Genomic DNA, 15,342 nt, shown 5'->3' with positions numbered 1-15,342 from the left:
AAGCGGTTCTGTCGAAAAGAGCATTTGGTGGTGGGTCTGTCATGGTCTGGGGTGGGATAGCTGGATCTCATAAAGTAGCCCTGGTGGAAATACAGAGCAACATGAACAGCGAGGTCTACCAGTCCATGCTCGAGATGAACTTGCTACCATTCCTGGAAGCGGAGGAGGAGGAAGGAATTGAGTACACCTTCCAACAAGACAATGCGAGGCCTCACGTATCTTCTTCAACTAAAGAATGGCTGGCACGCAATGGCGTGGCAACCGTCCAGTGGCCAGCAGTGAGTCCAGATCTGAACTGCATCGAGCACTGCTGGGGCAAGATGGCTCTAGCCGTCTATGGAGGGGGTAGAGGCCCCTATAGTACCAAGGATGAACTCCGACAGGCAATTTTTAAGGCCTGGGATGACCTGACACCCGAAGATATCAGCACTCTCACTAAGTCGACTCGCAGTCGCTGTGTAGAGGCGATTAAGTGTCAAGGTGGTCCTACGAGGTATTGTTAGTTTCTTTTTGTGTGAATCGTGTCTCCTCAGTGACAGGAATGTTGAATTACAGTGCCAATTTAAGATGACCTTGGTGGGTTCTATTTTTTTGGAAGCGCGGAAAAATTGACCGTTTCAGAAATTTTACTAAAGCGAGCGAATAATGATACGACTCTGATATATTTTTGTTCCTACATAAGTGATACTCTCACACACGAAATCTCACAACCTGAGTCGCAGTAATAACAGAGAAATCGAAAAAATACTGTATGTTCTATTATTTTGTGAGGGGGTTTATCTCGGTTGAAATTGTCTACGGTGATGACCATGGTTATGGAAACTTGTCTTTGCTCCTTGATGGCATTGATCGACCCCTCATTCGCAAGAAGGAGTACTATAGCTTCATCACAAATGTAGAGAAGTGCCATGATTTTGCCTGGGCCCGTCTGGTGAATCACGACTCAATTGTTGTGAGGGATTGGAACAAGAAGAAAAGATCGTGGGAGCTCGTGGATTCGGCGCTCGAAACGTTCGAACCCCTCCGAATTCCTAACAACGTGCGAGCTCTCGCTACTGGTTTCATGCCACAAGGCGTCCTTTACATCGTGATGGAGCCTGTCGATGATATTGAAATTCGGCTCTTCCATCGCCATCGACGAGGATAATGATTGACAATGAGTTGGTTTCATAGCTTTAGACGAGATCAGCAGCGCTTAGTTTCGATTTCTCAAAAGCATTGTTATTTTGCGTTGAGTAAACTCTTACACCTCCTACACTCCGATATCCAAATAGCCATAGAGTGAATGAGAGCGCGACCCTCCAATCTGTGTCCGAGCTCTACGTTCGCAGTTCCTCTCTCAGCTCTGTTAGCCAGAAGCCAGTCGTGATGATACTCCTTCTATGCCACGACTTGAAGATAGCGGTTTTGCCGGCACAGAGGTTCTCCCAGCCGTATAGGTTCCATTTAAACTGTTCCTAACTGATCATTTCATCGGATGAACTGGAGAGGCAGGGACCTAACAATTTCTCGGGGTTGCGCGTTGCGCGACTGTTAAAGACCTCCACTGTCACAGACTCCGACTTGACGTGGGCTTCCATCTGATGTCGTGAAAGTCCTTCTTCTCACCCAAAACCAAATCCGGGCGTCCGCAAATAGCATCAGCCAATGATATGGTATCTCACAAGGGTAAGTTTCCCCACCTTTATATCCACGAGGGCACTGACACGGCTTTCGTAGCTGGAGTGGACTCCGACAACGGTTCTTTTCCCACTCACAGAACACGACGCTGGTGCCCGACAGCATGAGGGTGATGCACGCAAGCACAACGTTTTTGTCTCACGCTGCGCTGACGTGCGGTAACTTCTTACCGCACCATAACATCATGTCGTTGGTCAGCCTTCGACTTCCTTGACTAGCTACATGCTGTTCTGCAATCGGCGTGAGGCTCTCACTCTGGATCTCAGTCTGACAGAGTCTCTTTGGTTGAGGGAGGTTTGCAAGGTCGGCCCCATAGAGACACTACAATCCATCATACATGAGTTCATCGGCCCACACAGCCATGAGGTCGGTGCTGGAGAATAATCGGTTCGTTATGGAACTGGATCCACCTTGTCCGAAGGGCTCTCTCATTGACCTTAAACTCTGACGTTGACCATCTAGCTGCGTTCGATAGGCGGGCTAACCGGGTGTATACTTATGACCTCAACCACCGGCAGTGCATCAGTATTGTAGAAATCAGAGGATTACCGCGCGCCGACGAAAAGAAGTTGGTTGTGAGATACACTAGAGATCGCATATTTATATGCCTCTTATGGAGAGGGGATATCTCGCTGTACGACTGTGATATTCGGAGAGGCTTATGGTCCTCGCAGGCCAGGAAGCTGGTCTCGTATCCGCATGAACAGAATCGCTGGCTCGCAGTTGACATTAGTTGCTCTTGGTGCCAAACTCATCTGACGGCTCAGATTGTTCGCGGTGGTTTTTCCGCCTACCATCACTCCTCGTTGGTCTTCGATGATTCTGAACCACCTCAGATCGTGCGTGGAGCTCGCGAAACCTTGTTCAGCAACAAAGAAGAAATGCAAGATGGTATGAGAGTCCACTTTGTCACCCATGACTGTGTCATAATACGAGTTCTGAACGATGTAGGGAAAGTCAAGTGGATGCTCAGACACCTCAACAACAATAGGATGGAGCCATTGTCAATTCCCCCGGAGGCGACTACTCTAGCTGCTGGACGTTTGCCGCGCGGCATAATTCATACTGTCGAGGAAAATGCCCAAGATCCTGGTGCTTGCACTATTCGACTTCTCCATCGCTATCAGTGACTAGGACGTCATCTTGCTTTTCTCCATCTTCAATAGTACACCGCTATTTCAGGGATTTCATCGATTCTTATAGCTATGAATTGAGTTGCAGAGTATACGATCTCATCTGCTGTATATTCCGCCGTTACTGGTGTTGCGATCGGTGATGTTGAGACCACTAATGATATTCCGTAATCGGTCAATCACAAGTGTGACATCGCTTATCGCTATAGCTGGCACGGGAAATGAGCACACGAAGATCGAGGTTCGTCTGGAGCTTCGATCAGCTAGAACATAACGAGGCAGATCCTAGCAGCAGGACCATACAAACAGACTTCGACCTAGTGGGAGTTAGAGGTATCGCCTCAATGAATAGAAAGTTCTTCGACTCCCATTCGTTTGTCCATTCAACGATTCCCAACTCATACTCACGAGTCGTGAGTAACTTCATCTCGTTCATTTATTACGCTCTAGTAATCCGCAAACTGTTCAAGGCAAATCCGGCTAGGGTATAGAAACGTGATTTCAGAAACAAAAAAACGGATCATGTCAAGCGAACTGCCATTGTACGGGAATAGAGCACATCGTGATGACCCAGCAAGAGACCTGACGAATATTCAGCGTGATGGATGGGTTCCTAAAGAACCGTCCCTCTCACCTGAGGATGGCCCAACGCTACTCATACTCCATTCTATCGCTCCTGTTCTCTTCTGATTGCTCAGAGCGTGAATTATCTACACGGGACGTGATTTATCTCGAATCAGTAGAACTAAGGAATCACCATCTGTTCGCTAGCCTTATCTTCCGCCCGAGATATCAAAGGAGTGTGTAACACTAGAAGACCTCCCTTAGCCACGACTCCTACCGCAGCTTGAACCTCTTTGTGTAAGCTGATCAACCAACCCGCATATTCGAGGCGGTCGTGATGCTCACACACCCTTCTGCAGAAGCCACGAGCTCCCGTCCCAGCTGGCCGAATGAAACCCTCTCCCGTTTCTTAATTTGTGGATAAGCATGCAGGATTACCACGTCGAAGAAGAGCCTCGAAGCAGCCATAGCCTCAAGCTCGTTCTCGAGGTCATTTCTCAGAAGGATTGATACCTGAATAGAATTAGATTCTCAACAAGATCCACGCGAACCTCCACCTTGTCATCAACTCCATTGATCTTAGAATTAGTTTCGGCAAAGCGTACGGCCCTGACAGCTTCGTCCAGCATCACTACTTCCGCAGCAGCACCTTCCTTAGCTGCCCTGATACCCCAACCGCCGTACCCACAGGAGACATCCAACACAGTACGGCCTCGGACACACTGAGCGACAATAACAGGAGACCGTTCGCTGTCGACCTACGGGTTGTAATCGTTGCCGCATATCAGCTTCATGGAAAGGCCACATACTCTGATGATGCACATCCATGAGCGGCAGCTGGAAGTGCGTTTGTCCCTCGACAACGTAGGCGCCATCAAGAACACTCTCGCTTCCTCGGACTAGTGTAGTAGTGAATTCCTGACAATAGCAAGAACACCATCTTCGGAGTGACACAAATCAATGAAGGTGTCATGTCGGACGAACCTTGCCATCGGCCCCATGGCGCTCCTTCCTCCAGTTCATTTTATGAACAACCACCGCTGTTATATCGTGAATGCTATCGCACACCTCATCTCGGACGACCTTATCCCATGAGAACTCTTCCCCGTAGGTATCGAATCTGGCCGAGAAGGATAAACCCACAATGCTGTACAGCAGAAGCTGCCGTCCCCACTTGAAAATCAGTATACTGCCACGTCCTTTGTCGTCAGCAGCTCGCAGTAGGTCACAGGTGATTCCGGGCAGACCATCAGCCTCCCCTGTGATGAGTCTACCACACCGATGCCGAGCTATAGTGGGTAGTGCCAAGCTACGAGATACTGCTTTATGGGCTCGACGACGGAGCAATGCCTGAGCCATGACCATGCATATGTGCAACGTGGCGGAGGGCTCACAGATATATAATCTTCCGTCACTGTAGAGGATGGTGAGCTCCTGGTGAGCACTCGTACTGGGATAGAGCTCGACCGATTGAGTAGACCCAGTCCAAGGTCTGACCCATCCGGCCCTAGCAGCCTCACGATGGAGCCTGGGGGCAGGGGGTTCAACTCCTTGATGTTCTCTATCTGAATTACAACGACATGGAGCCTACACTCCCTGGGAACAGCTGTAGACGAGATACCTCTGGCCAGTAGACCCAGGGGTGTCCTGACTCAGTAAGCCTCTGTGGTAGAGGGCCGCAGCTTGGCTTCATCATCGACTTCTCCCGTAGTTGCGCTACGGGCAGAGGATTGCTGAGTGTAGCTAGGCTACGACGAAGGATGGTGACACCAGGTATACGAGAAAGGGATGGCCTCATTAAGAGAGAAGATATCATACAATCACCTACGAGGTGATACTGTGTAGGGAGGATGAATTCAATTGGGAGCCACGGCTAAGCTTAACTGAAAGCTCCACAACAACATCGATGATGTTCGGTCTAGCATTCATTGAGACCTATTGTCCCCAGAAGACTAGCTCAGCGTACGAGAACTTAGTAATAGCCATGATCAACATAAATCGCTAGTAATAGTGAACTATTCCACTTATTGCATCCTAGCACAACTAGATAACACAACTCGTGTGAAGTCACGAAGCAGTAGCTGCAGACTTACAGCTTATAATAGAGGGAATAGTGTCGACCTTGGAGGGATCCTTAACCACATCCACAATCAACTGTATAAGGTCTACTCTACTAAGTGTCGAAAGCTCAGCTGCCATGCCCGCCGATAGCATCCGTGTGTAGGGCCGTATGTTGAGGAAGTCCTCGATGGGTGGTATCTGTGAGCTGTTGAGTATCTCCAATGCCGTGTGGTAATGGTCTCGATGATTGAGGAAGAGGGATATCATCTGCTGCTCTCTCCAGCACTGCCGCACCACTTCCACCGTCTCCTGAAGACGACAACAACAGATACAGTGTTGAAATATATGTTCGCTCCCCTCAGCTGAGTCCGAGAATTTCCTCACAACTAGAGAATTTACATACAAATTCGAGTAGAATGTACAGATGAGAGTTAATGGGTATTTTCCCAGGCATGTGATCGACAATATTTTACCACACTGGATAAGGTACGAACTGCTGTGGGGCATGCTTACCAGTTTCCGACCATCGTCATCAATGAGGCGAGCAATGACCTCAACACACGAGTCACGATCCAAGCTACGGAGTAGAGGACTGCTGCTATCGCTAGACGAGCATCTGAATACAGTAAATGCATACACAGTGCAGCCCAGGACTTACTCGGCGCTGAGACTCTCCATCGGCATCAAGGCACCAGGTACTATGGGCTGCAGTGAGGACCATTGACCGACTTCTGCTGTGTCGAAACAGGTGTAGTAAAACGCGGATGCCGCTGAGGCTTGCATGGTCATCTTGAATAATCAGTACTATGACCACCGTTGAAGACTAATGAACTCAAAACACGAAGTTAAAAGGGAATGGTATGATACTTCAAGAGAGAGCAGTTCGGATCCAACAATGCAGACCGCCCCTCTCAGTGATGTCCTCTGATATAGCGTTGAAGGCATCAGCACTGACGCGATTTCGAGCGTCAACGGCCAAACCGGCTCTAATGAAAAACAACGGTGGTGGTGAATAACTCAGTGGGGACTATACCGTCGTAATGCACCCTCGAGTCGGCTTAAATGCACCTCGGAGCGGGACTTCCTCCCCAGACCGTGGTGGTCCAGCAGCTTAGTAACTAGTGCGAACCTGAACTTAACCGTGCTCACTATCATGGGTGCTGTAAGTAGCACTTATGGAAGCCGTCAGGAGGTGCACTGTACGTGTGCCAGAAGTCCCTCATGTCTTCTCGTTTCCAATGAACATGAGGTAAAGGCTGTAGACCCTCGGTTACGAACTCGAATCGTTCTCCAGTAGTGTTCAAGGGATTACACACCTAACAAGCCACGGTGGAGCTCGATAGAATTTGTGAGGAACGCTTTCGAGGAACACCGGATGGAGTTTGTGACCCTGAACCAATCACGAGTGGCGTTGGAGACAATCAACACTATCGATTCACTCGGACGGTGATTGCACACGACTGTTATCCTTCCCGCTCAGGTTCGACCCCAGCATATTACCGCCACCGCATACCGAGCCTGGGTCGACGCCGATGCCATATTGGCATTCGTTGTGATGTTGTCATCCATTGCAATGGAGGAGACCAAAAACCTATGTACACAAGATTTACCCGAGCCCATGAAACAACTCCAAAATATACTCCGCAGTGGTGGTGCATCAATTCGTCATGTGTCCACCTCAATGAGAGGAGGCTCAAGCGATGCACTTTTGGTTTTTGGTTCGAGCTCCTTCTTGACATATTGGGTTGTCTGCCAGCGCTGGATCTCCAGTAGTTCACTGGGCTGAGGTTCGATCCGCGGCGAGAGGATCTTTGCACGACCGGTGGCTGGTCCACCCAATGTGTATGTGTTGAGTACAGACTTCGAATCGAAGTTAAGAATCCACTCGAGTGAAACAGCGGTTCTCGCTTTAATCCAATACTCATACTTCGGAATCGTCCACATTCACCCTGGAGGATCGCTGTGGGTGGTGGAGAAGAATTGAGTCCTCGGGAAGAAGACAGCCTGATCAACCCAAGTGCGCAGATGGTGATCACATGGGCCTGCGCGCTTTCAGCGGGTGGTGACTTAGGGGTCGCTCTATAAGCCGATCTCGAAACTCAGACTCGATTCTCACACGAATAATAGTCTGAATTTCAGTGATGATTCGATGAACACGTAAGCGCTTCTTTGGACACATCAACTTTCTTGTCCAAAGTTAAATGCTTGACAAGGTGTCCATTACTCAACCCATGGGCTATGTTTCGACAACTTGAAACGTAGTGGCGCTCGCCCGAAAATGTACAAATTGGACAAGAAATGTCGAAAGCAACACCATGGGTGATCTTTGGACAGGTTTTTTGGACAACAAATACGTGTCGACATGTCCAGAAGGACATCCAGCCTCTTTTGGACAACATCTTGTCCAAGTGATGTCCAAAGGTGGATTTGTCTGCATTTCCCTCGAAAACTTGTCCAAAGCTTGTCGTTGGCACTTTTGGACAGTTGATGATGAGTTGATAACGCTATCTTGCAATCTCGAAGCTTTCACACTTAGCGATATTAGCATAGATGATCAATGGCACCCAATTACGTTTGGATCACATTGATTGCAAAGCTTCAACAGTTTATCTTCAAACGCATATGTCTTTCGGTCCCGTACCTTGCAATTGTAAGCAAATTGTTTGATACAACACTACATATAAAGGCACGCACGTTTGGGCGAACATGTTTACTCATCACACACGCATGTAAATCAGATTTACTAGATCTCATTGAACATTTAGGAGTCATAACCTTTCGAGGCAACTGGGGACGGATTTAACGTGCGAATGTTTAACGGCTATACGTCATTCAATATTTCTCACTAGATTCAGTGGAATGATCGTTTGGAGAAGTCTGGCGGTTAGGGATAGTTTCTTCGTGGCACTTCTCCTGGTTCGGAAGTCTCGAGACCTCTTACGCCCTAGACCAATCACATCATGTACTGAACTCACTCGGATTATCCGAGTCGGATATCTGGTATACTCGGGATTCTCGGGATTAACATGCGAGTTCATACACGTGATATAAGTATACAACACGAGCTCTTTAAGTCAGTCATTGGCTGAGCATAGCTGATGAAGCGTGTACACACCGATTTTTTACACCGTCTGTCTCCCGCGATATTTTGAGCGTTGAGGTTGGCATAGATTTCTGTGTTGAGTTTAGTGTGATATACACTTCCGGTGCGAAATGGCAGTCGACTATTGGTCCGCACCTGATTCTAGTAGAATAATTCCACGTTGCACTTGTATTGTGTTCGATAATAACATTGTTAGATCGTGAGTATTGAAACACAACATGATAAGGGCATTTAAAACGGTATATCTGATTATAGCCTGGTATATCTGGTTATTTTCCTACTGGGAACGGGAATGGGAGTTTGATAATCTCACGGATAATCTCACTAATCTCTCCATAAGTTAGCGAGTAATGTATAAACTCAACTCATAACGATCAGGAAAAGGATTGATTACGGCTGATGAAAATTGATAATACTGATGTAAACTGATTGCATTACAGACTTTGTTATTGGATAGGAGTTCTACCTCCAAATACCTCGAGTACAATAGATAACATAAAATACTTCGGAATGCTACGAATACTTACAGCTTCGCAACGAGTCGAAATAATAGACATGCCGTGTTAGAGCAGCTGATACGACAAATGACTATTAAAGTTTCGATCCTTCTATTTCAAAATACTTCACATAGAATGATCGTCCGCTATCATCACGGTTCTCACTTAGCTCTTCATCTCCTATCTCATACCGAGAGTCAGCCACATTGATACACAGTATTATGCCCTTATTGTCCATCCATAAGTCAGATATTTGCACATCACGGAACGGAGAAAGACCATACGAAGGGGTCATGAAAATTATTGATTCGGTGCACAAATCTACGATCATGCCCTTCAGACCATGTCCACGAGACGCGAATGCACATATGTATGTGTCATACAGAAAGCAAAGACCTCCTATCTCATATCGATGGCTTGGCAGACTGATTCCGCACTCGTTAGCAAGATCTGTTCCCACATACCCGAATATAACAGGATGTTCAGCTGGTTCTATGGTTAGGACAAGTTGTGACAGTGGTAATCTTCTACCACCAACCCCTTCGAAGTTGCAGTCAAAATGGCCCACCTCCAAATCAAGGCGCCACAGCAGAACCCATGAAGGAGCAACTTTGGACTCGGATAAATCCAGTCGATATACTAGTGTGCGTACTACTAGTGTACTAGTGTACTGCTAGGAAATGCCGGTACACTATCCTTACTGCAGTCTCAGCCATAATGCAAAAACAACACCGACTACAAGATTCCCTCTCTCTCTCACTCGAAGCCGATTTCGGCTAGGCGGCCAGCCAATGCTTCGCACACATCAGCGGCTTTTGAGGTCTTCGATAGTCGGCGAGGGTGACCAGTCCATCTCCGTTGTTTTTTGGTTTTTTTGGTTTTTTTAACATCGCCATCTCATCTTATCAGCTGAGCTGATTCATCTCTCGTGTCGCAAAAATAAGAAGATTAATAGCCTCATCGAAAGCTAATACTATTAAGGAGCTATCAGGAATTACATTGTCAGATAAATTTGAAACATTTATGGGCGAGCGCATTCGAGACAGATGTCCAAAGGTAATCGGTGCCACATTCCGACACATTGTAGTCCAGATTACTAAATATTGTCCAAACATGTCCAATTGATCAGGAAGCTGTCCAAAGGTCGCTACAGGCGTAATTGGACAACTTCTTGATGAAAAAAATATATTCGACAACTTCATGTCCAAACTACTCCCTAGGGTAGTTTTTGGACAAACTGTCCAAAACTTAGTCATGAGATTCGTTTTGACATCCCTTGCTGTCCAAAGGGCTTTCGACAACTTTATGTCCAAAGTTGATGTGTCCAAAGGTCACGCAATCGATGAACATGGGGCTTAGGTCGCCCGAAAATTCTCGCTGCGCCCCAAAGATTACTGAATTCGCCTTTGAGCCACCTACTGTTTACCCGAATCAGCAAAAGGTTAACATGGACTTCTAGCAGCGTGACAGTATCCAGCACTAAAGTCTTCAAATTATCTCTTGTTACGTTCCAATGGTATCGAACGGTCTCGAAAGCATCATACTCTACAATACACGGTTTCATTGTTAGTAGTGTTGGATTAACGCTGTTGGTTCACCCACTACAAATAATGATGGTCATGAACTGATTGAACCAACTACTTTAATCATAATGTTAATATTTATAATTAAAGTAGTTTGTTATGATAATATTGAGAATATTGGGCTTGGGTTTGGGGATGGAGATTTCTTACAGCGAAGTGGAGATTTCATCTCAAAGGTATTGATGTTTTTCCTGTTATCATCGCACGACTCGATACGACTACGAGGCACTGCTCGACAGCCTCACTGTACTCTAGGCTTTGCTAAATGAGCGAGGGGACGAAGTTGCGGACAAACCCGATCCCTTCCGCCACGGATTGAGCGTGGCGGGAGAAAGTCGTAATTATCTACGAAGCTCGAAGCTGACTCGTTTCTTACTCTTCAATGAATCTTAGGGGGGGGGGACAGCGGGGACAAGCCGGCTGTTCCGTTACTGCATGAACGCAAGAGCCGATTTTTAGGTAACAGGTTAGTGGTATACTGAAAATGGTGCAGCGATACGGTTTCCTCCCCTGCAGACTCCTGATTAGAAGCTATTGACGATGGACTCGCGTACAACCCAACAAAGCTTCTCCTACTAGGACTCAGATCCATATCGAAGTTATAGTGACGGAATAGACAGAAGATTAAGATCCAAATAAGAACCCCTGAAGTACGTAAGATACTCGAAATGTATCGAGCTGCAAAAATACGGACTTCGCAATGAACTCAACTCAACTCAGAATCGAATATCGGACGCGTCACAGACATATCGTGAGATCTCAGTTCTTCGAGTTCTCAAGTTCTTCACTATTTCTCAATAAGTCTGATAATGAGTATACGAAATAGAAAGTAGACATGGTCGTCTGAATGATTGACAACTATAGTAGAGTTGTCAAGCCTCGCGAAATCATCCTCACAAATTGATCGGTTGATGAGACTGATATGTTGGTAGATGACGATGAAATAATGAGGGTAAGCTCACACCACTCTTTTCAGGACCAACCGTTCTCCACACATCCACGTCTTTATCGCACCATCCTCGTAATCGTAATCTCCAAGGTCACCCATGTCTACGCGACCCTTGACATAGGCTGGGCATATCTGTTTGAATTTCTGCTGCATCTCTTTGAACGCAGGCGCCCTTTCATTGGCAACAGCGAAGCTTACATCCTCCGGAATGCTTGTTTTGAAATGGAAGGTGCCATGACGAGTCGTCGGCGACGACGCCACGAAGCCAGTAAAGAACCATCTCAGAATCCACTTAAGTAAGCCTCGTGATCTTGACTAAAACTCTTGAGGTCTCTGAGCCGTGTGCTCCGATTCGGAGCATACGGCTCCTGAATCGCATTGGATTCGCGGAGGCTGCCTCCGAACGGTCTCCACGTTGTTCTTGGGAGTCGTTGCTTTGTCGGTGGGGACTGTGAATTTCAACGGGCACAAGTTCTTAGCATGAGCAAACTAACAACGGAGAGCGAGCATGAAATCAATCCGATAGATGAGCACTAGTTGTTGCGAGTGAAGCCTCCAACTTTAGCGAACGTCTTCCAGGCGCGTCAAAGTAGCGTATTGTGGCCGCCTTCATGAGTCTCACCCCAGCCAGAATCAAAGTAGCTACACATGTGCCATGCAGTGCTGCCTACTGAGTTTGCACATGCGTACTAATTTTTGACCACATTTAACCGCTGAGGTTTGTCTCGAGTGCAACCGTGACCTATTCACAAAACTTCGATCTCCGAGATCGACTTCCTCGATTGGCACCCTCAATTGGTTATGCACGGTGAGGTGAAATCCTTAGACATAATTGGTCCTAGTCTCGTCGAAAGCGAAGCTGTGAAGCTCCCCACACAACAACTGGGGGCGCATTGCTGAAAGATGAAGTACACTGGGAATCTCATGATCGCGAATTTGTCGATGCTGTACGACCGATTCGCCGAGGTTGAGAACGGAGTTGCCAGCGGGAGACTCGACCTCTCAAGGTTGTTGAATGAGGAGTTGAGTACATTACCTCTGAGAGATCAGAAACGTCTTCTGCTATCCGTGCTGAGCGAAGTTCGTATTAGGATGTGTGTGACGTCAAGAAGAAAGCCTATTTCGCGCCACCAGCTCTGGTGGATAACAACAGAGGACAATTTTGAGTTAGAATAACCTCTTCGATCCCTGACTTTTTCTGTGAACCATTGATTCCATTATCAATTATCTCAACGCCATCGTTATCACCTTGTTTGGTTTCAAGAGGCAGTGAATGAAGCTGAGAAACTCCACTCCTAAAAACACGCTCGATGATGATATTGTAGTACGTCCCCGAGTAATACAGAGCCAAGTAGAGATGTTTCAAGGGACTTCATCTCACGAGTGGGATCACTGAACCACTAGGCCAGAAGCATCGACAAATCATTCTCCTGGTATTCGTTAGCTCAAGTGTTCAGTCATCGTAGTTGACCACCGATCTAGGAGTAATGGCAATGTGCTATTTTCGATTGTTGTGATGGGCCCTACTAGATGGTTCTCTCGTTGGAAAAATATGGTCTTGTCTCTACTGAACGCAATACCCAAGAGACCACCGGAACAACAACTACGATGACATGGTGGTGATTCTAGACTATTCTGGCACAAGCGAGTATGATGAACAAGAATCGTAAAACGACGACGAGGAATACCTGACCAACGTAAGCGCCTTCCAAGAGTGATCACCACCAGTATGCACGACTGATGACAAATTTGAAACTAGAAGCCTAGCGCCTTACGATCCGTAGGTGCTGGTATATGCAGTGGAGGAGCTCCCTGTCGATCCCGAGCTCCTCGAGTAGCAGGAGCTACAGCCATAGCTGGTAGACCTCGATGAGCGGGCAGGTGAGTGGTTGGAGAAGGTACGGATGCTCTTATCTGATGCTGATCGCGGAGGCTCGCTATTAGACCGAGGCAACTGAAGGTAGCATGAAGTGAGTCGACAACTTCAACTGCACCGACGTACTCCGCTCTTTGACCGCCCTGGTTTGCTGCAGGTAATGAAAGCCATCTCATCCTCGGGGTAGTTGCCGAACTGCATGTAATCTGAAAAGTTAGTGTTAGTGATGGTCCGGCCGGGTATATCCCAACCTGTCTTGTATTCCGATAAGCCGCCTAGAATAGCGTATGGCGGTTGGAGGTCATATAACACCTTGGGTCTGAGTATCGGTAGACAACGCTGGCTCGAGTGCCTGAAGTAGCAATACAACATCACATTACTGTGCAAAAAGTAAGGAATCGATCGAATAGCAGGCACTCAGTGAATAGCTTACCTTCTCATCCTCCTCCTGGACTTCCTCGAGCCCGCTACACTAACAACAGCATTGCATTTGCAGCAGCGGACGACCTTCCCGGCAGTCGAGGCTTCAGTAGCTGACATGGAGGCTCTCGATAAGCCAAAAACAACACCAGCTCCCAATGTGGGTTAACACAGAGCTTCACTACTAGTATGGACATCGGTACTCTGGTAAATGGTATACAATCATGTTTAGTGTTTCCGTTTACTCTCGAACTGGGTGAAAGAGTATGCCAACGGGCTCGGCTCGAGGCCCTTCCAGAAATCCCTCTCGTATTCCATCCTACGACCCATACTCCACTTCGGGCCCGGTATCTCCCTAGTTTGCTCGTATCCGCCGGGACCAGGACCTTAGCGACAGTCATCGGCCGATCGAGAAACGTCTAGCACTGACCTGAGTTGTCGAGGCCCCCGAGCATTCCTCGCCCCCTAGGGCCGTACCCAATGCCGGCACCTCTCTTTGCATCTATATTGCGTTCGAAGATACTCTTGATGGTGTATTGGTCTGAACCGGCGGGATCGTATTGTGCAGGGTTAGATGTTCATCATCCTACCTGGTCCTGGTTTATGAGACCTCAGTGAGAGGTCATGATGGCCCATACCAGGGCCAACAGCCCAGCCGAAGCCGGCCCTCCTCGTGTCGGTTCCAATGTTTTTATGACTGAACAGAAGCGATAGGACTACGGGTCAGCAATCGAGCCGACCTGTGCAAGTAGTGTGCCGGACCGGGAGAGTCATTGCCTGGCGTGTGATTAGCAGCATTACGTCCGGCCGCTGGTAGGGTGTACAGCTTTGAACTGGGGTTGAAAACTCGTGCCTCTGCAGCTCTGACAAGCAAACGCCGATGAACGCTACTTGCCGTTGTATACATACAGTTTTGGGGTGTAGTCAGTCGGGCCGGGGTTACGATGTCGCAAAGGTGTGGTAGTAAAACGGCTAGCGGTTTTGCTACCGAAGCCTCCTTTGGTACATCCCTCCATCATAGTCGACTGTAATGTATATGCTGCCGGACCTATCATGAATTCAAGCTGACACCTCAATTGAGCTCAGCAGTTACCAGGGGATCGCTGACTTGCCGACTTGTTCTGATGTGGAGGCCGCCTCGTCATCGACCAACTCGGGGCCTTCCTATAGGGCCCAGCCGTGATGAGGGTCGGCTCACTGAGCACCCTCTGGGGGATGCTACTCTTCACTGACTGCTTATCTTTCATACATCGATAGAGTCTAGGAAGGGTTTGGGAATCACATCGGTGCCCGATTATGAATCGATCTTGCGTTCTTGCTATCTCTTGCCGCTCCTCAGCAAGTATTTCCATTCGGTTCCGAATTGTAACAGTTATTGTTAAATTCTGACAGATACCTTGATTCGCTCCTATGTGTGTACATTCTCTACGTTATAAACAGCAACCGCATCCACACTCCGGCAAAAATTAGTATCGA

General features: G+C 47.6%; 4 protein-coding genes across 4 annotated transcripts in view; 1 reads left to right on the top strand and 3 right to left on the bottom strand.

Moving 5' to 3' along the window:
* Positions 1-503, top strand: part of Pmar_PMAR027623 (transposable element tc3 transposase, putative) — a gene marked incomplete at both ends in the record, with an annotated part of 993 nt that extends 490 nt beyond the window's left edge. Inside the window, one exon of the mRNA XM_002786065.1 lies at positions 1-503. This exon is cut by the window's left edge and continues 4 nt beyond it. Within this exon, the coding sequence (XP_002786111.1) occupies positions 1-503 (503 nt within the window).
* Positions 504-3,447: 2,944 nt separating this feature from the next.
* On the bottom strand, positions 3,448-3,679 carry Pmar_PMAR027622 (hypothetical protein; the record flags this gene model as incomplete). Its single annotated transcript, XM_002786064.1, has 2 exons — positions 3,448-3,523; positions 3,571-3,679. Coding segments are annotated over 2 exons (185 nt in total), but the record flags the coding sequence as incomplete, so codon positions are not given.
* A 4-nt stretch (positions 3,680-3,683) lies between these two features.
* Pmar_PMAR027621 (conserved hypothetical protein) lies at positions 3,684-5,216 on the bottom strand (the record flags this gene model as incomplete). Its single annotated transcript, XM_002786063.1, has 7 exons — positions 4,999-5,216; positions 4,772-4,942; positions 4,552-4,727; positions 4,362-4,497; positions 4,140-4,295; positions 3,935-4,099; positions 3,684-3,890 (listed from the first exon to the last, which is right to left on the bottom strand). The coding sequence occupies exons 1-7, from the start codon at positions 5,191-5,193 to the stop codon at positions 3,684-3,686; spliced, it is 1,206 nt and encodes a 401-aa protein (XP_002786109.1). The 5' UTR covers positions 5,194-5,216.
* Positions 5,217-14,094: 8,878 nt separating this feature from the next.
* On the bottom strand, positions 14,095-15,113 carry Pmar_PMAR027620 (hypothetical protein; the record flags this gene model as incomplete). The annotated part of the gene is made up of 6 exons (XM_002786062.1): positions 14,095-14,252; positions 14,297-14,407; positions 14,457-14,563; positions 14,607-14,729; positions 14,776-14,914; positions 14,960-15,113. The coding sequence occupies 6 exons, from the start codon at positions 15,111-15,113 to the stop codon at positions 14,095-14,097; spliced, it is 792 nt and encodes a 263-aa protein (XP_002786108.1).
* Between the last annotated feature and the right edge of the window lie 229 nt (positions 15,114-15,342).

Source organism: Perkinsus marinus, assembly GCF_000006405.1.
Source record: "Perkinsus marinus ATCC 50983 genomic scaffold scf_1104296931912, whole genome shotgun sequence".
In the NCBI taxonomy this organism is placed as follows: Eukaryota; Perkinsozoa; order Perkinsida; family Perkinsidae; genus Perkinsus; species Perkinsus marinus.
This window is presented reverse-complemented; position numbering and strand designations above follow the sequence as displayed.